The sequence below is a fragment of the Salvelinus alpinus genome, chromosome 9 (assembly GCF_045679555.1).
Source record: "Salvelinus alpinus chromosome 9, SLU_Salpinus.1, whole genome shotgun sequence".
Lineage (NCBI taxonomy): Eukaryota > Metazoa > Chordata > Actinopteri > Salmoniformes > Salmonidae > Salvelinus > Salvelinus alpinus.
The window spans coordinates 7,160,331-7,185,898 of record NC_092094.1 but is presented as its reverse complement, the minus strand read 5'-3'; the positions used below and the strand labels follow the sequence as shown (position 1 = coordinate 7,185,898).

Sequence of the window (25,568 nt, the reverse complement as noted above, 5' to 3'; positions counted from 1 at the left end):
AAATTGCCATCAATAAAATGCAATTGTGTTCGTTGTCCGTAGCTTATGCCTGCCCAAACCATAGCCCCACCGCCACCATGGGGCACTCTGTTCACAACATTGACATCAGCAAACCGCTCACCCACATGACTCCCTACATGCTGTCTGCCATCTGCCCGGTACAGTAGAAACCGGGATTCATCCGTGAAGAGCACACTTCTCTAGCGTGTCAGTGGCCATCAAAGGTGTGCATTTGCCCACTGAAGTCGGTTACGACGCCAAACTGCAGTTTGGCGTCGTAGACCCTGGTGAGTCAAGACCCTGGTGAGGACGACGAGCACGCAGTTGAACTTCCCTGAGACAGTTTCTGAAAGGTTGTGCAAACCCAGTTTCATCAGCTGTCCGGGTGGCTGGCCTCAGACTATCCCGCCGGTTGTGGCGGTTCTGGGGTGGCGTGGTTACACGTGGTCTGTGGTTGTCAGTCCGGTTGCAGGTATTGCCAAATGCTCTAAAATAACGCTGGAGGCGGCTTATGGTAGAGGAATGAACATTCAATTATCTGGCAACAGGTCTGGTGGACATTCCTGCAGTCAGCATGCCAATTGCACGCTCCCTCAAAACTTGAGACATCTGTAGCATAGTGTTGTGTGACAAAACTGCACATTTTAAAGTGGCCTTTTATTGTCCCCAGCGCAAGGTGCATCTGTGTACTGATCATGCTGTTTAATCAGCTTCTTGATATGCCACACCTGTCAGGTGATTTGATTATTTTTGCAAAGGAGAAATGCCTATTAACAGGGATGTAAACACATTTGTGAACACATCTCTGGGTTGTGAAACCAACGCATTACATGTTGAATTTATATTGTTGTTCAGTACATAGGTAGCCTATATTTCAGATTCCATCTAGGTTCTACCTTGCTGAATAATCACAATAGCGGCCAGTATGATAACAATACCTACCAGAGGAATTTGGTTTATCTGACAGGACTGTGAGCCTCATGGCCTTTCAGGATGGTGCTGAGATCCCATCTCAATAAGTGCCCTGCACTGGCTCAGCATTGTGCAAAAAAAAATACATTTTACATATATTTTTTTTATACAGAATATGATCTCAATCAATATTAACCATACATCTATCTACTTCACCCGTTACGTATTCAGAAACATTGGGACCACACACTATTTTGTTGTTGCTCTCACGCTAACGTGCGAGATCCAGCCCCGAATACGCGGTCTCAATATGCCCCAACTTCCCCCCTCCCCAGCGGACTGCCTGGTTTGAGATGAGTGGAAGATGTCGGTTTCGGGTCTGAAGGCCGAATTGAAGTTTTTGGAGTCAATTTTTGACCCAAACCACGAACGTTTCAGAATTATCGATTGGAAGCCTGATGAGCTTAGTTGTCAGTTTAATGTAACCGGTGAAAAACTGTTGATAATACATTGCAACATCACGGTAAGAAAGAAACTAGCTAGCTAACGTAGCTAGTTAGCTAGCACAGGCACAGGGCGATAAACATGACGAATTTGGATTTCTCAAGCCGAACACTGCGAAAACACAAATCAGCTAAGCTAGCTTTGTTTTTGGAGATCATTAGCTAGCCACATAATATATAAATGTGTTGAGACTTTTCAGTTAGTTTATACTGTAATAAAGGGGCCATATGTCCAGGTATAATTAGCTATGCTAGCTAACTCGTTAGAAAACAAGAATTAAGATCATATTTGTAAACGTTACCATTGGTTGTTAAGCTAACGTTAGCTAGTAGGCTAATGCGTCTAAAAAAAACTCAGAATGCCTTTTGCCACAAGGCCAATCTATAAAATGTATCTGATATTTGTACCTTATTTTACTTATACAATAACTTGTCAAAAGGTAACGTGACCTGCGAACACAATTGCTGACTAATGGAGATAAAGAATAGTCCTGCGTAAAAGGGTTGTTCACATTAGCTAGCTAACTAAAAACCAGGACATAACGTTACAAGTCAGCGCTACTAGGTAGGTAGTGCGTGTTGCATATTTATCGATGTTTCGATATGTCAAATATCATTCCTTTATTCTGAAGTAGCTCCACCTACTAGCTACAGTTCAGTCCTGTTCCATTAGAGCTTTACCAAATAATGATGTGATCAATTGATCATCCCTCCCAGGAGTCATACCCCTCTACACCCCCAATCTGGTTTGTTGACTCTGATGACCCAAGTCTGACAGAGGTGTTGGAGCGCCTGGAAGATGTCAGAAAAGGAACATCTTTGGTAAGTCACTTACCTGTGTGTGTGTGTAGACTGTGGACTTTTCTTCCTTCATCTTCAACGCTATGTGCTGTAGGATGTAGCTACCGGCTCTCACAGAAGGCGTAGGCCCTATTATCACCTACAAAATTGGTTGATTGTAAAAAGGGTCCGTCACACTATATATGCCTTTTACCCGAAGTGAATTAGTCAATACGTGCATACATTTTTACGAATGGGAATTGAACCCACTACCCTTGCAGTTGTAAGCTGCATTTAAAAAAAATTGAACCTTTATTTAACTAGGCAATTCAGTTAAGAACAAATTCTTATTTAATACCTCGGCCAAACCCTAACACGGACGACGCTGGGCCAATTGTGCGCCGCCTTATGGCACTCCCAATCACGTCCGGTTGTGATACAGCCTGGAATCGTACCAGGGTCTGTAGTGACGCCTCTAGCACTGAGATGCAGTGCCCTAGATTGCTGCGCCACTCTGGAGCCATGCTCTACTGACTGAAGGCGTCCGCCTGCCTCCCATCCGAGAAACAGTTTGGAACAGTTCGTATATGTATTATGACATTTTGTGATGTTTTTTTTAGTCTTGGTATTTGGCAACGTTTTTTTTCTTTCTGTCTGAAACATTTTTCGAGGCAAGCTGAAGTCTACACCCCTTCGTCAGTGAAATCGTCAACAGTAGGGATTCAGTGATTCGTCAACAGTAGGGATTCAGTGATTCGTCGGCAGTAGGGATTCAGTGATTCGTCGGCAGTAGGGATTCAGTGATTCATCGGCAGTAGGGATTCAGTGATTCGTCGGCAGTAGGGATTCAGTGATTCGTCAACAGTAGGGATTCAGTGATTCGTCGGCAGTAGGGATTCAGTGATTCGTCAACAGTAGGGATTCTTCAATGAAGTGTGTGTCACTCAAAGAGCAAATTGTTTTCATGCATATTTTTTCATTTGAAATCCAACCTTCATTTTTATTTAACTAGGCAAGTCAGTTAAGAACAAATTCTTATTTACAATGATGGCCTGTCTCGGCCAAACCCTAACACGGACGACGCTGGGCCAATTGTGCACCCCACTATGGGACTCCCAATCACGTCCGGTTGTGATACAGCCTGGAATCGAACCAGGGTCTGTAGTGACGCCACTACCACTGAGACGTCCCTCGGGAGCCCCTATACAGAAATACTGAACCAAACATCTGAGTTAGATGTAAAATTCCACGACTAAGATCTCCTCTGCAAAAACATCAAAATTAATGACCGATTTCTTCAATTATCTTAGATTAATTCGGACTATTTTGAGAAGATGGATACTGGCTACGGCATCTCAAGATGGACAAACAGTACTATTGCTGCTTTTTCCCCTTGTTTTTCAAGCAAAGGTATTTAAGGGAGTATGCGAGCACACTCGCTCGGTTCTCAGCTGAACCAAAGCATGCGGAAGGCTTGAGCCACATAGAACACTGACTGTAAGTCGCTCTGGCTCTTATGAAAATCTTAGTACCTCCCTCATAAGTGGTTGATAAGTTACTGTAAAGCAGGGGTAGGCAACTAGGTCGGGGGCCGGAACATAAATATAATCATTTGTATACTGCAAATTGACCACAACTAAGCCCAAAAAGAGATTTGTATTTTCAAATAAAAAGATTCCATACCTTGATAACATTAAGACACAATCACATACAGTGAGCACCAAAAGTATTGGGACAGTGACAATGTTTTGTTGTTGGCTCTGTAGTCCAGCACTTTGGATATTAAATGATACAATGACTATGAGGTTAAAGTGCAGACTTTCAGCTTTAATTTGAGGGTATTTTCATCCATATTGGTTGAGCCGTTTAGAAATTAAAGCTCTTTTTATATATTGTCCCCCCATTTTAGGGTACCAAAGGTATTGGGACAAATTTTCTTATGTGTATTAAAGTAGTCAATAGTTTAGTATTTGGTCCCATATTCCTTGCACACAATGATTATATCAAGCTTGTTACTCTACAAACTGGTTGGATGCATTTGTTGTTTGTTTTGGTTGTGTTTCAGATCATTTTGTGCCCAATAGAAATGAATGGTAAATAATGTATTGTCTCATTTTGGAGTCTCCTTTTATTCTAAATAAGAATAGAATATGTTTCTAAACACTTCTACATTAATGTGGATGCTACCATGATTACGGCTATTCCTGAATGAATCGTGAATAATGATGAGTGAGAAAGTTAGAGGCACAAATATCATACCCTCAAGACATGCTAACCTCTCGCCATTACGATAGTATTCGAGGTTAGTGTTTTTGGGCCTCTATTAGATATTTATGCCTCTGTAACTTTCTCACTCACAATTATTCACGATTCAATCAGGATTATCCGTAATCATTGTAGCGTCCACATTAATGTAGACGTTTTTAGAAACATTATATTCTTATTTACAATAAAAGTGACTCCAAAATTACACAATACACGGTTCAGCCGATATGGATGAAAATACCCTCAAATTAAAGCTGACAGTCTGCACTTTAACCTCATAGTCATTGTATCATTTAAAATCCAAAATGCTGGAGTACATAGCCAAAACTACAATAACATGTACTGTCCCAATACTTTTCTCTTTTCTTTGTTATTCCTGGGAATACTTGGTCAACAGATTACCTACATGAAACTCATTTTTGACTGAATTCCTTGTGTTTTTCCATCTGTTAACGACCCCTGCTCCAAAGAGATACTGTTGAATGACAGTTGACCTGTTTGTGTTTGTTTCTCCCAGCTCCTGCAGCAGCTGAAGCGTCTCATCTGTGACCTATGTCGGCTGTACAACCTGCCCCAGCACCCAGATGTTGAGATGCTAGATCAGCCCCTCCCTGCTGGGCCCATCAACCCAGAGCGCAAGGTAGGGCTCATTCTAGAATTAAATTCTATTTCTTTGGTAGACCTGACAACCCCATATAAATAGAATCTACAACTGGTGTACTCTGATTTGAATCACGTTTGTAGGCTAACCCCCCACAGTTTGAAGTCAGCAAATATTCAGTTGGTTTGAATCAGTGGAAATGGAAATACTGTTAGCCTCAAATGATGTATCAGACTAATCTAAATATTGTGACTCAAGGATGGGGACAGCCCTATCGCAAGGCAATAATCATATTCTGGGCATGAGTAACATTCCATACCAAAATTGAGAGTCAGAAGGCATGCCTCGTCTTTAAACTCACAATCCATTTTTTGTCTTTCCTTTTCCTCTCTCTTTGTAGCATGGACCAGCCGATGAAGTGACATCCGAGGAGGAGGAGGAGGAAGAAATGGGCGAGGTGTGTGTGTACCGGTGTGTGTGTGTGTACCGATTTGTTTGTTTGTTTTTGTGTGTGTGCATGTGCATGTTTACCTACTTGTGTACAACGAACATTACATATAGAGATAATATCCACATTCATCTTAAACGTATTGTGCGTGTGCTGTATATAACTTATCTTGTGTGTATGTATACTGTATAAAACCTCTCTTGTGTGCAGGCCTTGAATTTAAGGGTGTCCTGTCATCCCTGGGATGATGGAAAAACATGTCTGGGACGGTTCAGATAGATCCTAAATTCATACAACCACTGAACATAATTATTATTAAATTATTAATAATTATTAATAATTTAATTATTAATTATTAATTATGTTAAACAGCAATGAGGCGGATGCAATTGATCTGAACGTTTAGTTTAAAATGTTGATAAACAATATATTCACACGGCAGTAGGCTACGTGCAGATGTTCCAAAATGCAATTTTCGGCAACGCGCCGTTCTATAAACGCCACTGCACATCCGAGCGGTTTCATGTGACTGAAATGAAAGGGGAGATCTAAAGATGCAACAACTAGCATGGGTTGCTAATATGACTAGGATTATCGTCAACTAGCATTGGTTGCTAATATGACTAGGATTATCGTCAACTAGCATGGGTTACTAATATGACTAGGATTATCGTCAACTAGCATGGGTTACTAATATGACTAGGATTATCGTCAACTAGCATGGGTTACTAATATGACTAGGATTATCGTCAACTAGCATGGGTTACTAATATGACTAGGATTATCGTCAACTAGCATGGGTTACTAATATCACTAGGATTATCGTCAACTAGCATGGGTCGCTAATATGACTCGGATTAGCATCAATTAGCATGGGTCGCTAATATGACTCGGATTAGCATCAACTAGCATGGGTTGCTAATATGACTAGGATTAGCATCAACTTGGATGGGTTGCTAATATGACTAGGATTAGCATCAACTTGCATGGGTCGCTAATATGACTAGGATTAGCATCAACTAGCATGGGTTGCTAATATGACTAGAATTAGCATCAACTAGCATGGGTCGCTAATATGAGTAAGATTGTGTCTTTGGCTGCTGGACAATGAAAGAAAGTTTATTTTGAAAACCAATAGAACATGAGAGAAAAGCTGTTTTCAATGTTTATAAAATAATTCCCTCAACGTTTCTATGGTCCTATTTTGGTTAGGTTTCCTTAAAACAAGGTTAAGACATGCCCCATAAAATGACATAAAACCTCCAGGTTTTAAACAATTACCTGTATGGTTAATTAGTTACAAAATACTGACTGCCTCTGCTCAGATTGCAAGGTGTGTGACGTGTGCGTTGCGCAATAGGCACTCTCACGCTCTTGTGACCATTCGATATGAACAACCCGTGCCTTGAGTGGCCTATGTCCAAAGTATCAAGCCTATAGACGTTAATGTTAATTATCTTACAATATATTTGTCAAACATGACTGGCGTCTATTTATGTAAGTAAAATAATCGTTATAGATTGGCTACATATCTGGCGCCTCATCTGTCTGGACATGACAGGCTGTAGCCAATACGCATAGGCTATCATCTACACTTTGACATGTAGTCTAATTATTTATACTGAACAAAAATATAAACGCAACATGTAACACTTTCAAAGATTTTACTAAGTTACAGTTCATATAAGGAAATCGGTCCATTTAAATAAATTCATTAGGCCCTAATCTATGGATTTCACATGGCTGGGAATACAGATATGATACCTTTAATAAAAAGTAGGGGCTTGGATCAGAAAACCAGTCAGTATCTGGTGTGACCACCATTTGCCTCATGCAGCACGGCACATTTCCTTCACATAGAGTTGATCAGGCTGTTGATTGTGGCCTGTGGAATCTGAGTATGCAGGCCATGGAACAAGTTGGACATTTTCAGCTTCCAGGAATTGTGTCCAGATCCTTGCGACATGGGACAGTGCATTATCATGCTGAAACATGATGTGATGGCAGCAGATGAACGGCACGACAATGGGCCTCAAGATCTCGTCACGGTATCTCTGTGCATTCAAATTGCCATCGATAAAATGCAATTGTGTTTGTTGTCCGTAGTTTATGCCTGCCCAAACCATAACCCCACCACCACCATGGGGCACTCTGTTCACAACTTTGACATCAGCAAAACGCTCACCCACACGACTCCATACATGCTGTCTGCCATCTGCCCGGTACAGTAGAAACCAGGATTCATCCGTGAAGAGCACATTTCTCCAGCGTGCCAGTGGCTATTGAAGGTGAGCATTTGCCCACTGAAGTCGGTTACGACGCCAAACTACCGTAGGGTCAGGACCCTGGTGAGGACAACGAGTATGCAGATGAGCTTCCCCGAGACGGTTTCTGACAGTTTGTGCAGAACTTCTTTGGTTGTCCAAACCCATAGTTTCATCAGCTGTCCGGGTGGCTGGTCTCAGACGATCCTGCAGGTGAAGAAGCAGGATGTAGAGGTCCTGGGCTGTGTCGTGGTTACACGTGGTCTTCCGGTTGTGAGTCCGGTTGGATGTACTGCCAAATTCTCAAACTGCTTATGGTAGAGAAATTAACATTACATTTTCTTGCAACAGGTCTGGTGGACATTGGTGCAGTCAGCATGTCAATTGCACGTTCCCTCAAAACTGGAGACATCTGTGGCGTTGTGTGACAAAACTGCACATTTTAGTGGCCCTAGCACAAGGTGCACCTGTGTAATGATCATGCTGTTTAATCAGCTTCTTGATATGCCATACCTGTCAGGTAGATGGATTATCTTGGCAAAGAAGAAATTCTCACTAACAGGGATGTAAACACATTTTTGCACAACATCTGACAGAAATAGGTTTTTTGTGCGTATGGATTTTGTTGGGGGATCTTTTATTTCAGCTCATGAAAAATGGGACCAACATTTTACATGTTGAGTTCAAATCAAATTTTATTTGTCACATACACATTGTTAGCAGATGTTAATGCGAGTGTAGGGAAATGCTTGTGCTTCAGTAATAACCAACGAGCAATGCAGTAATAACCAACGAGTAATCTAACCTAACAATTTCACAACTACTACCTTATACACACAAGTGTAAAGGGATGAAGAATATGTACATAAAGATATATGAATGAGTGATGGTACAGAACGGCATAGGCTAGATGCAGTAGATGGTATCGAGTACAGTATATACAGTGGGGAGAACAAGTATTTGATACACTGCCGATTTTGCAGGTTTTCCTACTTACAAAGCATGTAGAGGTCTGTAATTTTTATCATAGGTACACTTCAACTGTGAGAGACGGAATCTAAAACAAAAATCCAGAAAATCACATTGTATGATTTTTAAATAATTAATTTGCATTTTATTGCATGACATAAGTATTTGATCACCTACCAACCAGTAAGAATTCCGGCTCTCACAGACCTGTTAGTTTTTCTTTAAGAAGCCCTCCTGTTCTCCACTCATTACCTGTATTAACTGCACCTGTTTGAACTCGTTACCTGTATAAAAGACACCTGTCCACACACTCAATCAAACAGATTCCAACCTCTCCACAATGGCCAAGACCAGAGAGCTGTGTAAGGACATCAGGGATAAAATTGTAGACCTGCACAAGGCTGGGATGGGCTACAGGACAATAGGCAAGCAGCTTGGTGAGAAGGAAACAACTGTTGGCACAATTATTAGAAAATGGAAGAAGTTCAAGATGACGGTCAATCACCCTCGGTCTGGGGCTCCATGCAAGATTTCACCTCGTGGGGCATCAATGATCATGAGGAAGGTGAGGGATCAGCCCAGAACTACACGGCAGGACCTGGTCAATGACCTGAAGAGAGCTGGGACCACAGTCTCAAAGAAAACTATTAGTAACACACTACGCCGTCATGGATTAAAATCCTGCAGCGCACGCAAGGTCCCCCTGCTTAAGCCAGTGCATGTCCAGGCCTGTCTGAAGTTTGCCAATGACCATCTGGATGATCCAGAGGAGGAATGGGAGAAGGTCATGTGGTCTGATGAGACAAAAATAGAGCTTTTTGGTCTAACTCCACTCGCCATGTTTGGAGGAAGAAGAAGTATGAGTACAACCCCAAGAACACCATCCCAACCGTGAAGCATGGAGGTGGAAACATCATTCTTTGGGGATGCTTTTCTGCAAAGGGGACAGGACGACTGCACCGTATTGAGGGGAGGATGGATGGGGCCATGTATCGCGAGATCTTGGCCAACAACCTCCTTCCCTCAGTAAGAGCATTGAAGATGGGTCGTGGCTGGGTCTTCCAGCATGACAACGACACGAAGCACACAGCCATGGCAACTAAGGAGTGGCTCCGTAAGAAGCATCTCAAGGTCCTGGAGTGGCCTAGCCAGTCTCCAGACCTGAACCCAATAGAAAATCTTTGGAGGGAGCTGAAAGTCCGTATTGCCCAGCGACAGCCCCGAAACCTGAAGGATCTGGAGAAGATCTGTAGGGAGGAGTGGGCCAAAATCCCTGCTGCAGTGTGTGCAAACCTAGTCAAGAACTACAGGAAACGTATGATCTCTGTAATTGCAAACAAAGGTTTCTGTACCAAATATTAAGTTCTGCTTTTCTGATGTATCAAATACTTATGTCATGCAATAAAATGCAAATTAATTATTTAAAAATCATACAATGTGATTTTCTGGATTTTTGTTTTAGATTCCGTCTCTCATAGTTGAAGTGTACCTATGATAAAAATTACAGACCTCTACATGCTTTGTAAGTAGGAAAACCTGCAAAATTGGCAGTGTATCAAATACTTGTTCTCCCCACTGTACATGTGAGATGAATAATGTAGGGTATGTAAATATTATATAAGTGGCATTGTTTAAAGTGGCTAGTGATCCATGTATTACATAAAGATGGCAAGATGCAGTAGGTGGTATAGAGTATAGTATATACATATGAGATGCGTAATGTAGGGTATGTAAACATTATATTAAGTGGCATTGTTTAAAGTGGCTAGTGATACATTTTTTACATGTATGGCAGCAGCCACTCAATGTTAGTGGTGGCTGTTTAACAGTCTGATGGCCTTGAGATAGAAGCTGTTTTTCAGTTTCTCGGTCCCTGCTTTGATGCACCTGTACTGACCTCGCCTTCTGGATGATAGCGGGGTGAACAGGCAGTGGCTTGGGTGGTTGTTGTCCTTGATGATCTTTATGGCCTTCTTGTGACATTGGGTGGTGTAGGTGTCCTGGAGGGCAGGCGTTGTGCAGACCTCACTACCCTCTGGAGAGCCTTACGGTTGTGGGCGGAGCAGTTGCCGTACCAGGCGGTGATACAGCCCGACAGGTTGCTCTTGATTGTGCATCTGTAAAAGTTTGTGAGTGCTTTTGGTGACAAGCTGAATTTCTCAAGCCTCCTGAGGTTGAAGAGGCGCTGCTGCGCCTTCTTGACCACGCTGTCTGTGTGGGTGGACCAATTCAGTTTGTCCGTGATGTGTACGCCGAGGAACTTAAAACTTTCTACCCTCTCCACTACTGTCCCGTTGATGTGGATAGGGGGGTGCTCCCTCTGCTGTTTCCTGAAGTCCACGAGCATCTCCTTTGTTTTGTTGACATTGAGTGTGATGTTATTTTCCTGACATCACACTCCGAGGGCCCTCACCTCCTCCCTGTAGGCCGTCTCGTCATTGTTGGTAATCAAGCCTACCACTGTAGTGTCGTCTGCAAACTTGATGATTGAGTTGGAGGCGTGCATGGCCACGCAGTCGTGGGTGAACAGGGAGTACAGGAGAGGGCTCAGAATGCACCCTTGTGGGGCCACAGTGTTGAGGGTCAGTGAGGTGGAGATGTTGTTACCTACCCTCACCACCTGGGGGCGGCTGCACAGGGCGGGGTCGAGACCCAGGGTCTCGAGCTTGATGACAAGTTAGGAGGGTACTATGGTGTTAAATGCTGAGCTGTAGTCGATGAACAGCATTCTCACATAGGTATTCCTCTTGTCCAGATGGGTTAGGGCAGTGTGCAGTGTGGTTGTGATTGCGTCGTCTGTGGGCCTATTGGGGCGGTAAGCAAATTGGAGTGGGTCTAGGGTGTCAGGTAGGGTGGAGGTGATATGGTCCTTGACTAGTCTCTCAAAGCACTTCATGATGACGGAAGTGAGTGCTACAGGGCGGTAGACGTTTAGCTCAGTTATCTTAGCTTTCTTGGGAACAGGAACAATGGTGGCCCTTTTGAAGCATGTGGGAACAGCAGACTGGGATAAGGATTGATTGAATATGTCCGTAAACACACCAGCCAGCTGGTCTGCGCATGCTCTGAGAACGCGACTGTGGATGCCGTCTGGGCCTGCAGCCTTGCGAGGGTTAACACGTTTGAATGTTTTACTCACGTCGGCTGCAGTGAAGGAGAGTCTGCAGGTTTTGGTAGCGGGCCGTGTCAGTGGCACTGTATTGTCCTCAAAGCGAGCAAAGAAGTTGTTTAGTCTGTCTGGGAGCAAGACATCCTCGTCCGCGACGGGGCTGGTTTTCTTTTTTTAATCCGTGATTGACTGTAGACCCTGCCACATACCTTTCGTGTCTGAGCCGTTGAATTGCGACTCTACTTTGTCTCTATACTGACGCTTAGCTTGTTTGATTGCCTTGCGGAGGGAATAGCTACACTGTTTGTATTCGGTCATGTTTCCGGTCACCTTGCCCTGGTTAAAAGCAGTGGTTTGCGCTTTCAGTTTCACGCGAATGCTGCCATCAATCCACGGTTTCTGGTTTGGGAATGTTTTAATCGTTGCTGTGGGTACGACATCGCCAATGCACTTGCTAATGAACTCGCTCACCGAATCAGCGTATTCGTCAAGGTTGTTGTTTGACGCAATGCGGAACATATCCCAGTCCACTTGATCGAAGCAATCTTGAAGCGTGGAATCAGATTGGTCGGACCAGCGTTGAACAGACCTGAGAGCGGGAGCTTCCTGTTTTAGTTTCTGTCTATAGGCTGGAGTTTGTTTTTGTTCAGTGTACATTTATGCAAAAATGAATTTCATATTATTCCAATGTTGCCTTTTTAGAGGTACATCTTTGTCTTTTTGAATGTTCTCGAGTAGACCCATGTTGACATATCAAAACACAACACATATTTTTACTCATTTGGGATGGTTTATCTTCAGGTTGGGATGGTTGAAATTGCACTAAGGTAGGATTCTTGGATGGTGATGAGGAAAGTTAGCCTGGAGCCCTGCTTGTGTGTATGCATAACTCTATATGTGATAACAGTGTTTGTGTTCAGCAGGATATTGAAGACCTGGACCACTATGAGATGAAGGAGGAGGAGCCTGTACATGGGAAGAAGTCAGAGGATGACGGGATTGAGAAGGTGATTACTGTGATACACACCTCTTTCTCTCCCTCGCTCTCTGTCGGTCTCTCTCCCTCCCTCCCTCGCTCTCTGTTGGTCTCTCTCTCTCTCCCTCCCTCGCTCTCTGTCGGTCTCTCTCCCTCCCTCCCTCGCTCTCTGTTGGTCTCTCTCCCTCCCTCGCTCTCTGTTGGTCTCTCTCTCGCCCTCCGCTCGCTCGCTCTCTGTCGGTCTCGCTCTCTGTCGGTTTCTCCCTCCCTCGCTCTCTGTCGGTCTCTCTCCCTCCCTCGCTCTCTGTCGGTCTCTCTCTCTCCCTCTCTCTCTCTCCCTCCCTCGCTCTCTGTTGGTCTCTCTCTCGCCCTCCGCTCGCTCGCTCTCTGTCGGTCTCGCTCTCTGTCGGTCTCTCCCTCCCTCGCTCTCTGTCGGTCTCTCTCCCTCCCTCGCTCTCTGTCGGTCTCTCTCTCTCCCTCTGTCGGTCTCTCTCCCTCGCTCTCTGTCGGTCTCTCTCTCGCCCTCCGCTCACTCGCTCTCTGTCGCTCTCTGTCGGTCTCTCGCTCTCTGTCGGTCTCTCGCTCTCTGCCGGTCTCTCGCTCTCTGCCGGTCTCTCGCTCTCTGTCGGTCTTTCGCTCTCTGTCTGTCTTGCTCGCTCTCTCTCTGTATGTCTATCTACACTGAGCGAAAAGATAAACGCAACAATTTCAAAGATTTTACTGAGTTACAGTTCATAGAAGGAAATCAGTCAATTGAAATATATTCATTAGGCCCTAATCTATGGATTTCACATGACTGGGAATACAGATATGCATCTGTTGGTCACAGATACCTTTAAAAAAAAAAAAACAGGGATGTGGGTCAGAAAACCAGTCAGTATCTGGTGTGACCACCATTTGCCTCATGCAGTGCGACACATCTTCTTCACGTAGAGTTGATCAGGCTGTGGATTGTGGCCTGTGGAATGTTGTCCCCACTCATCTTCAATGGCTCTGCGAAGTTACTGGATATTGGCGGGAACTGGAACACGCTGTCGTACACATTGATGCAAAGAATCTCAAACTTGCTCAATGGGTGACATGTCTGGTGAGAATGCAAGCCATGGAAGAACTGGGACATTTTCAGCTTCCAGGAATTGTTTACAGATCCTTGCGACATGGGGCCATGGATTATCATGCTGAAACATGATGAAGGCGGATGAGTGGAACGACAATGGGCCTCAGGATCTCTTCACGGTATCTCGGGCATTCACATTGCCATTGATAAAATGCAATTGTGTTCATTGTCCGTAGCTTATGCCTACCCATACCATAACCCCACTGCTACCATCGGGCAATCTGTTGACATCAGCAAACCGCTTGCCCACACGACGCCATACATGCTGTCTGTACACGGCCATCTGCCGGGTACATTTGAAACCAGGATTAATCCGCGGAGAGCACACTTCTCCAGTGGCCATCGAAGGTGAGCATTTGCCCACTGAAGTGTGTAACAGCGACAAACTGCAGTCAGGTCAAGACCTTGGTGAGGATGACGAGCACGCAGATGAGCTTCCCTGAGACGGTATCTGACAGTTTGTGCAGAAATGATTTTCGTTTCCACTAGTTACCACAACCACAGTCAAAATTTGGCTATATAGTAAAAAATATATGAAAATAAGGTTAGGTTTAGGATTTGATCTTGAGTCGCTTTACCACAGATATATCCTCCAATCACAAAGGTTATATAAATATTGGAACTTTTCTTTCTCCACAGATCATGTTGTTGTCTGGTTACTAAGCAACCATTTTTTTGTTTTTCCATTCAAAACCCTTCTGTCAAACTACATTTTCACCTCTAAAATATGGCAATTCCAACTACAAAACATCTTAAGGCTCAAAATACAACAACTTGCCTTCCTAACAGCTAAATGTTTTTTGTTTTTGACTTTGTTATAAATCCTATTCTACTTTCGAGGCTCCTCCGCATGTTGTCATGGGAAAATATGAATGTTATTTCCAACAACCAATGAGCAGCTCCTCTGGAAATCATATTGAATGCTGAGATTTCTGAAAGACAATTCTCTTTGGCAATGTTAGACTGGTTACCCAGACTGTCTCTACCTTGCATGTTTTTTTCAAAATTGCTTCTTGTAATTGTGCAAGTAAGCGTTACGTTGTACTGTGTACACTTTGCTGTATATTACTTATTTTTACTATTGTTTTGCTATTTGTTAACATTTTGTTTTTATCTTTCTAACTTTTTATTATCTTAATGAAGCACTTCCTACTGCATTTTGTACAAAATGTGCTGTATTAATAAAGTTGAATGTGCTTTGATTTGAAGGAGAACCTGGCCATCCTAGAGAAGATCCGTAAGAACCAGAGGCAGGACCACTTGAACGTAAGTGCTCATTCGGTAAGGCGTCTTTCTTATTTTTCGGGGGGGGGGAGAAACGAGAACATTTCCACCGTTTTTATAGTCTCTTGTCTTGCTCTAAGGTACCCTGGTTCTGATCCGTGTTGTGATGCCTGTTTCAGGGTGCCGTTTCTGGTTCAGTTCAGGCGTCTGATCGTCTCATGAAGGAACTCAGGGAGATCTACAGATCACAGAGTTACAAGACAGGTGAGCGATCGACAGGTCAGAGTTACAAGACAGGTGAGATATCGACAGGTCAGTCACAAGACAGGTGAGCGATCGACAGGTCAGAGTTACAAGACAGGTGAGATATCGACAGGTCAGTCACAAGACAGGTGAGCGATCGACAGGTCAGAGTTACAAGACAGGTGAGATATCGACAGGTCAGTCACAAAACAGGTGAGCGATCGACAGGTCAGAGTTACAAGACAGGTGAGCGATCGACAGGTCAGAGTTACAAGACAGGTGAGATATCGACAGGTCAGAGTCACAAGACAGGTGAGATATCGACAGGTCAGAGTTACAAGACAGGTGAGTGCTGGCCTGGCTTAGCACCCCATTGGCCCTAACCCTTCAGTGATTGTAGATCTGATGATGATAACATGTTGATTTAACAGTGATGTTCACCTGCATATCTTGTTATTCATTTCCAGGTATTTATTCAGTGGAGCTAGTCAATGACAGCCTTTATGAATGGCACGTCAAAATAAGAACGTAAGTATTCAAATCCAGGTATTATTTCTTAGAGCTGTGGTAGCTTCCCCTGTTTCCTGTCTAAGTCTGGATAATATAGTGTAATCATCCTGTCATTATTTTACAGGGTCGACCCAGATAGTCCGTTGCATAGTGACTTGCAGGTTCTGAAGGAAAAGGAAGGGGTGGACTACATTCTGCTCAGTTTCTCATATAAAGTGAGTTTCATTCGTTGATTTGATTTTTTAAAATAAATGAATTGGTTTTTATGAGGCGGGAAAGAGGTTTTGCGATCGATGTGTTTTCTTGTTTGACTCTTGCAGGATAACTTTCCTTTTGATCCTCCGTTCGTACGGGTCGTCTCTCCTGTGCTGTCCGGAGGGTGAGTGCTACTCAGTGAAGTCTGGATGGACTTATTGTCCTACGCTTCTGTTTTTACCCTGGAGTATTCTGTCTGTCCTTTTCATCATGTCCCTGAACGTGATCTAGTGTAGTCTGTCTGTCCTTTTCATCATGTCCCTGAACGTGATCTAGTGTAGTCTGTCTGTCCTTTTCATCATGTCCCTGAACGTGATCTAGTGTAGTCTGTCTGTCCTTTTCATCATGTCCCTGAACGTGATCTAGTGTAGTCTGTCTGTCCTTTTCATCATGTCCCTGAACGTGATCTAGTGTAGTCTGTCTGTCCTTTTCATCATGTCCCTGAACGTGATCCAGAGTAGTCTGTCTGTCCTTTTCATCATGTCCCTGAACGTGATCATGTCCCTGAACGTCTGTCTGTCCTTTTCATCATGTCCCTGAACGTGATCTAGTGTATTCTGTCTGTCCTTTTCATCATGTCCCTGAACGTGATCTAGAGTAGTCTGTCCTTTTCATCATGTCCCTGAACGTGATCTAGAGTAGTCTGTCCTTTTCATCATGTCCCTGAACGTGATCTAGAGTAGTCTGTCCTTTTCATCATGTCCCTGAACGTGATCTAGAGTAGTCTGTCCTTTTCATCATGTCCCTGAACGTGATCTAGTGTATTCTGTCTGTCCTGTTCATCATACTTTAGCTTCTGCTAAATGACTAAAATTAGATGGGCCAAATTATTTTCTGGTTCATTAACCAGTCTTGGTACTTCTCTGTCCTGTATTTCAGGTACGTTCTTGGCGGAGGGGCCTTATGTATGGAGCTTCTCACAAAACAGGTCTGGATTTTAATACTATTCATACATTGTTTATCCCTAACCAAAGTTTCTGAAGAAGCTGTCTGTTTCTCTTTTTCTCAATTGTCTTTAAAAAAAATATATATATTTCTTTTTAGTCTGTTCTCCTCCTCACCTCCTCTCCTTCATTGCCACTGATCTGATGAGGTTTCAGACAGACCAATTAGTATTTCTTTGTTGTTCCAGGGCTGGAGCAGTGCCTATTCCATTGAGTCCGTCATCATGCAGATCAATGCGACCCTCGTCAAAGGAAAAGGCAGGGTGCAGTTCGGAGCCAATAAGGTAAACGACTGTAACCGTTGGTAAACATTTAGATATTTTGTCACACCATTTGAGGTTGTTGAAGATGATTCTAATCTGTATTTTCACCTCATATTCTTCTAGAATCAGTACAGTTTTGCCAGGGCACAACAGTCATACAAATCTCTGGTGCAGATTCACGAAAAGAATGGTAAATGATCCTCATTGAACTATCGATCCATATAAACATGAATGAAAATAGACGACGATGATTATACAAATCCGTGGTTGTTGTGGCAACCTTGTGTGTTATTTTTTTTCCAGGCTGGTACACACCTCCTAAAGAAGATGGGTAAAGAGTTCACTCATTCTCCCTGGGAACATAATGTCTTTTTTGGGTAAAAAAACAAACAATATATTTTTAATTTCTTTTGGAACTATTTTCTCCCTTCTTACTTATTGGGAGTTATATCATCTTTCTTGTGGAAACCAACTGGCAAATTCTTCCGTTTGGCCTGTCGTCAGCTCAGTAGACCAGTATCTCCTCTCTGCCTGGCCCGACAACGGGCTCGACTGTCTCTACTCCCTCCTGTATCACTCCACTGCCCCCTTAGTACTTCACCTGAGGAGAATGTCTGTTGTAACTGAGGGGCTCGGCGGTCCTCCTGTATCACTCCACTGCCCCCTTAGTACTTCACCTGAGGAGAATGTCTGTTTATAACTGAGGGGCTCGGCGGTCCTCCTGTATCACTCCACTGCCCCCTTCACCTGAGGAGAATGTCTGTTATAACTGAGGGGCTTGGCGGTCCTCCTGCATCACTCCACTGCACCTTTCACCTGAGGAGAATGTCTGTTATAACTGAGGGGCTCGGCGGTCCTCCTGCATCACTCCACTGCCCCCTTCACCTGAGGAGAATGTCTGTTATAACTGAGGGGCTCGGCAGTCCTCCTGCATCACTCCACTGCCCCTTTCACCTGAGGAGAATGTCTGTTATAACTGAGGGGCTCGGCGGTCCTCCTGCATCACTCCACTGCCCCTTTCACCTGGGCAGAATGTCTGTTATAACTGAGGGGCTCGGCGGTCCTCCTGCATCACTCCACTGCCCCTTTCACCTGAGGAGAATGTCTGTTATAACTGAGGGGCTTGGCGGTCCTCCTGCATCACTCCACTGCCCCCTTCACCTGAGGAGAATGTCTGTTATAACTGAGGGGCTCGGCGGTCCTCCTGCATCACTCCACTGCCCCCTTCACCTGAGGAGAATGTCTGTTATAACTGAGGGGCTCGGCGGTCCTCCTGCATCACTCCACTGCCCCCTTCACCTGAGGAGAATGTCTGTTATAACTGAGGGGCTCGGTGGTCCTCCTGCATCACTCCACTGCCCCCTTCACCTGAGGAGAATGTCTGTTATAACTGAGGGGCTCGGCGGTCCTCCTGCATCTTTTATACATGCACATCATCTCTTCACATTTTGTTTTCCCTTATCTCTCTCAATGTGGAGAACAGCTTTTTCTCCTTCCATACATGCGCTGGTTTGACGACTTGGGCTCGACTAACGGATCATCTTGCTCAGTTCCTCCTCGGTGAGAGAACCTACCTACTGTACAGCAGACAGGTCTGACTAGAGCTGGTTTGTTCGTATCCACAACCACCACCACCTGTTTTTAGTGTGAAGCTGTAAGCTTTACAGCCAGCCACAGCGTTGGCAGAGGGGATTTGAACTGAAACCTCTCTGTGGTGACAGTTGGATTTGAACTGAAACCTCTGTGGTGACAGTTGGATTTGAACTGAAACCTCTCTGTGGTGACAGTTGGATTTGAACTGAAACCTCTCTGTGGTGACAGTGGGATTTGAACTGAAACCTCTCTGTGGTGACAGTTGGATTTGAACTGAAACCTCTCTGTGGTGACAGTGGGATTTGAACTGAAACCTCTCTGTGGTGACAGTGGGATTTGAACTGAAACCTCTCTGTGGTGACAGTTGGATTTGAACTGAAACCTCTCTGTGGTGACAGTTGGATTTTAAAGCGAAAATGAAGGAAGATGGAGGATCACTTAAGACGTTTCAATGATGTCATCTTTAGTGACGCTGCTCCTTTTTCTCCCCTGACTTTGTGTAATATTTACTGGTACAAAATGCAGACGTTGTTTAAAATAAATAGTATATGCTTAAATGTATTGTTATTCTGCTTGCTGGCTTTTTTTGTTGCTTTCTTTAAATGTCCCAGCAGTAACATCATGTGCCAGATTGGTGACAAAATGGTGGGTGCCTAGGATGCAGGAAGGGGTCTCCCAAATGACACCCTAGTACCTAGATAGTGCACTTCTTTTGACCTTTGCCCTATGGGAATGAAAAAGCAGGATATGGACAACATTCTTACGAAAGCAAAGTAACTCTGGATCATTCTTCTTTTTCTTCTGATAAACGTGTTGGTTAAAAAATACTGCACGATGTAGGAAATGAGTTGCCATTTTGGGATGAAATCTACCACTGCGTACTATCTCCCTGCTGTCCTGTAGGATGCGACTGTTGATCCTCAGTTACATCACACCTGAACATTATTTTTTTAGAATGGTTAAGTGAGCTAGCTCCACCAAGCGCCTGTCATGTCATGACCACTGTTGTGTTCTATTTAAGGGGATCACGTAGAGGATGGCCTGGTCCCAGATCTCCTGGGATTGGTCTGTACCCAGATGTTCATACCATTTCTGTACCGTACCGGAGTATGCGGTATTACCGAATGTGCACAGAAGTTAGCGCTATTTTTATGCACAAAACAATTTAGGCTGATCCAGGAAGGGATTGAACGTCTCTGCTGTAACCAAGAAGCTTGGTCTTGACATCTAGACACTTAGCTAGCAAGTTAACAAACCACGTGCCTAGCTGGAGCCCTGAGCTGGATATCATTTATTTAACACATCTTAGATTTCTTATAGTTATACTTCATTTAAAGTTATAGGCAGTGGCGTAGCACACACTCCCATAAGCCCCCCCAAAAAACGCAATTCTAAATCATACCATCGGTATTTCGAAATACCCCGGTATATATCGCCCAAGCCTATTGTCTTCTAATGACTATAGGACTGGGCAAGACGGCACAAATAGACCTGGGACCAACCAGGCTGGAGCGTAGCGTGCAAGGCTACCACAGCACAACACAGTTACCATAGCCAGCTACATTACCAGCTAGTTACCATAACTCCATTACCAGTTAGTTACCATAGTCGGTTACATTACCAGTTAGTTACCATAGTTGCATTACCAGTTAGTTACCATAGGCAGCTTCATCACCTGTTAGTTACCATAGGCAGCTTCATCACCTGTTAGTTACCATAGTTGCATTACCAGTTAGTTACCATAGTCGGTTACATTACCAGTTAGTTACCATAGTTGCATCACCAGTTAGTTTCCATAGGCAGCTTCATCACCAGTTAGTTAACATAGTTGCATTACCTGTTAGTTACCATAGTTGCATTACCAGTTAGTTACCATAGTTGCATCACCAGTTAGTTACCATAGTTGCATTACCAGCTAGTTACCATAGTTGCATTACCAGCTAGTTACCATAGTTGCATTACCAGTTAGTTACCATAGTTGCATTACCAGTTAGTTACCATAGGCAGCTTCATCACCTGTTAGTTACCATAGGCAGCTTCATCACCTGTTAGTTACCATAGTTGCATTACCAGTTAGTTACCATAGTCGGTTACATTACCAGTTAGTTACCATAGTTGCATTACCAGTTAGTTACCATAGTCGGTTACATTACCAGTTCGTTACCATAGTTGCATCACCAGTTAGTTACCATAGTTGCATTACCAGTTAGTTACCATAGTTGCATTACCAGCTAGTTACCATAGTTGCATTACCAGTTAGTTACCATAGTTACATTACCAGTTAGTTACCATAGTCGGTTACATTACCAGTTAGTTACCATAGTTGCATTACCAGTTAGTTACCATAGTCGGTTACATTACCAGTTAGTTACCATAGTTGCATTACCAGTTAGTTACCATAGTCGGTTACATTACCAGCTAGTTACCATAGTTGCATTACCAGTTAGTTTCCATAGGCAGCTTCATCACCAGTTAGTTACCATAGTTGCATTACCTGTTAGTTACCATAGTTGCATTACCAGTTAGTTACCATAGTCGGTTACATTACCAGTTAGTTACCATAGTTGCATTACCAGTTAGTTACCATAGTCGGTTACATTACCAGTTAGTTACCATAGTTGCATTACCAGTTAGTTACCATAGTTGCATTACCAGCTAGTTACCATAGTTGCATCACCAGTTAGTTACCATAGTTGCATTACCAGCTAGTTACCATAGTTGCATTACCAGCTAGTTACCGTAGTTGCATTACCAGCTAGTGACCGTAGTTGCATTACCAGCTAGTGACCATAGTTGCATTACCAGCTTGTTACCATAGTTGCATTACCAGTTAGTTACCATAGTTGCATTACCAGCTAGTTACCATAGTTGCATTACCAGCTAGTTACCGTAGTTGCATTACCAGCTAGTTACCGTAGTTGCATTACCAGCTAGTTACCGTAGTTGCATTACCAGTTAGTGACCGTAGTTGCATTACCAGCTAGTGACCGTAGTTGCATTACCAGCTAGTGACCGTAGTTGCATTACCAGCTAGTTACCTTAGTTGCATTACCAGCTAGTTACCTTAGTTGCATTACCAGCTAGTTACCGTAGTTGCATTACCAGCTAGTTACCGTAGTTGCATTACCAGCTAGTTACCGTAGTTGCAATACCAGCTAGTGACCGTAGTTGCATTACCAGTTAGTGACCGTAGTTGCATTACCAGTTAGTGACCATAGTTGCATTACCAGCTAGTTACCGTAGTTGCATTACCAGCTAGTTACCATAGTTGCATTACCAGCTAGTGACCATAGTTGCATTACCAGTTAGTGACCATAGTTGCATTACCAGTTAGTGACCATAGTTGCATTACCAGTTAGTGACCATAGTTGCATTACCAGCTAATGACCATAGTTGCATTACCAGCTAGTTACCATAGTTGCATTACCAGCTAGTTACCATAGTTGCATTACCAGCTAGTTACCGTAGTTGCATTACCAGCTAGTTACCGTAGTTGCATTACCAGCTAGTTACCGTAGTTGCATTACCAGCTAGTGACCATAGTTGCATTACCAGCTAGTTACCGTAGTTGCATTACCAGCTAGTTACCGTAGTTGCATTACCAGCTAGTTACCATAGTTGCATTACCAGCTAGTTACCGTAGTTGCATTACCAGCTAGTGACCGTAGTTGCATTACCAGCTAGTGACCGTAGTTGCATTACCAGCTAGTGACCATAGTTGCATTACCAGCTAGTTACCGTAGTTGCATTACCAGCTAGTTACCGTAGTTGCATTACCAGCTAGTTACCATAGTTGCATTACCAGCTAGTTACCGTAGTTGAATTACCAGCTAGTGACCATAGTTGCATTACCAGCTAGTTACCGTAGTTGCATTACCAGCTAGTGACCATAGTTGCATTACCAGCTAGTTACCGTAGTCGGCTTTAACTGGAGATTGAAGCATTGTGAGTCTTACATAGTTGTATGTTTTCAATAGATCATATTTTGAGTTATTAAAGGACAAAGAGTTTTCATTGAGCTAGTATACCAGTAGTGAGTTTTATTAGGGTTAGTTTTATTGGGTGATATATTCTCAATTCTATAGCTACCTAAATTGAAACGCAGTTAACTATACTGAACAAAAAATATAAATATGATTTTACTGAGTTACAGTTCATATAAGGAAATCAGTCAATTGAAATACATGAATTGGTCCCTAATCTATGGATTTCAAATGACTTGGCATGGGTGCAGCCATGGAAAGGGCCTGGGAGGGCATAGGCCCACCCAACTTGGGAACCAGGCCCACCCCCAGCCAATCAGAATTAGTTTTTCCCCCAAAGGGGTTTTATTACAGACAGAAATACTCCTCAGTTTCATCAGCTGTCCGGGTGGCTGGTCTCAGACGATCTAGCAGGTGAAGAAGTCAGATGTAGAGAGGAGCTGGTGTGGTCACACGTAGTCTGTGGTTGTGAGGCCGGTTGGACGTACTGCCAAATTCTCTAAAACGAAGTTGGAGGCGGCTTATGGTAAAAAAATTAACATTCAATTCTCTGCCAAAAGCTCAGGTGGACAATCTTTGCTGTCAGCATGCCAATTGCACACTCCCTCAACTTGAGACATCTGTGGCAAAAACTGCACATTTTAGTGGCCTTTTATTGTCCCTCGTACAAGGTGCACCTATGTAATGATCATGCCATGTAATCAACTTCTTTATATGCCACACCTGTCAGGTGGATTAATTATTTTGGCAAAGGAGAAATGCTCACTAAGAAGGATGTAAACACATTTGTGAACAAAATATGACAGAAATAAGCTTTTTGTGCGTATGGAAAATTTTGTGGATCTTTAATTTCAGCTCATGAAACATGGGACCAACACTTTACATGTTGCGTTTTTGTTCAGTATGTATGGAGGGGAGCTCTCCTGACCTGGCAAAATAATAACATCTTAAAGTGCGTCCTAAATTGCACCCTATCGCTCCCCATATGGCTCCGGTCTAAAGTAGTGCACTATATAGGGAATAGGGTGCCATCTGAAACACTGCTAGGGTCTTATCTGCATGTCCACCTCCATGCTTTTTTGCTTGTACCAGAAACATGGGTATGTACTGGTCTTTGTTGTCTTTAGCCCCTAATACATATATCTAGGCTAGGCTACTATGGGTTTTTATTTCTGAGTGCGACAGGAGGTCTTTAAATATATCTTGTCTGTAATGGTAAGTATATTTTTTGCACAAAATGGCAAGGATGTGCCTCAGAAGTCAATACACCTAAACTAACAAATCAAGTTTTATTTTTTATTTATTTTTCTGCTTCTTTTTTTTTTTTAGGACCTCACCTTTTCCGAATCAGAGGAAAATCTGTCTTTATAAATGTAACTATTATGTCCTTTTTATTTTTTTTATTGTTCAATTGATACCTGAATCATACAGGCTCCCACTTACGGAGAAAGGTGGAGAATGGCGACGGAGCCACGGGTAGTTCACATTTCTAGGGGTCGACAGGGCAGAAGGGGGTGGTAGTTTAGTAGTACGTCTACTTGGCTCCGTATGACCGAGATTACGTTCCAAATGGTACCCTTTAATTCCCTAAATAGTGCACTAATTTTGACCAGGACCCATAGGCGCTGTGGTCTAAAGTAGTGCCCCTACATTGGGAATCCGGTACCGCTTGGAATGAAGCCAAAGCTTTGGTCCGTTACTTCGGCACAGAATTTATGTCTTGTGGTGTGATTTTCCCCCATCTTTTTTTTAACTTTTTTTTATTTTTAGAGTAACTTAGTTCAGCTCAGTAGAACTTTTCTCTCACGTTTATGTAACTGCTTCCCACTTGATACCCAGGACCTGTCCAAAAAAACAAGCCCTAGTCCTCCCCCCCACCTACCCCCAGACACCGGTGGGATCTGAGGATGTATGTATCAAGTGTCTCAGTGGGAGTCTTGATCTAGGAGGGTTTCTCTTCACAGATAATTATGAAATGATGACATGGACAAGGAGGGATCAGATCCTAGATCAGATCCTAGATCAGATCCCCATACTCTTGAGATAATTATGAAATGATGACATGGACAAGGAGGGATCAGATCCTAGATCAGATCCCCATACTCTTGAGATGCTTGATACGGACTCTGATACAAATTTGATAGGTTTAAGCAATATGCTCTGATAGGGGCTAGGTGAATATATTGCCACATTTAATTACACGTGTCCAATCTTCTCAGATCTCCACAAGTGTCTGGGGGAAGGGGGGTAGATAGAGGGGCTAGGGGTTGATTCTGGACAGGGCCCAAATCTCTGGACAGAGGCGGAGGGCGGGGTATAGGAGCTCATTCACTTTGGGAAGAGTCAGTTCAGTCATTCATTCTGTGATTTTAAATAGGTTTTGCACGTTTCTCTGTAACTGAACAATGTTTTTGATAAAAAGGTTAATCTGTCTTCTCTATCTAGACTAATTGTAAAATCATTTTCTGGTCGTCAACAAATGGTTGGGACAGATTGTCAAGTTTTGCACCGTTGGCATGCTTTGTTTTTTTGTTTTCAAGGGACATTTTGACCATGTACAGTAATTTGTAAACTTGCATCAAGTTTATGAATAAAGAATTTAAAGATTA

At 43.3% G+C, this 25,568-nt stretch overlaps 1 protein-coding gene across 4 annotated transcripts; it reads left to right on the top strand.

Moving 5' to 3' along the window:
- Positions 1-1,138: 1,138 nt before the first annotated feature.
- Positions 1,139-25,568, top strand: LOC139584228 (ubiquitin-conjugating enzyme E2 Q2-like). 4 transcript variants are annotated; one of them, XM_071415838.1, is made up of 14 exons: positions 1,139-1,435; positions 2,133-2,237; positions 4,978-5,100; positions 5,462-5,518; positions 12,775-12,858; positions 15,154-15,210; positions 15,348-15,432; positions 15,879-15,939; positions 16,046-16,136; positions 16,242-16,300; positions 17,056-17,104; positions 17,309-17,404; positions 17,507-17,573; positions 17,687-25,568. In XM_071415838.1, exons 1-14 carry the CDS (start codon positions 1,277-1,279, stop codon positions 17,716-17,718), a joined length of 1,125 nt encoding a protein of 374 aa, XP_071271939.1. In that variant the 5' UTR covers positions 1,139-1,276; the 3' UTR covers positions 17,719-25,568. The 4 variants fall into 4 exon arrangements, with proteins under 4 accessions (XP_071271939.1, XP_071271937.1, XP_071271938.1 ...); XM_071415836.1 differs by having other exon boundaries at positions 15,154-15,225; XM_071415837.1 differs by having other exon boundaries at positions 12,772-12,858.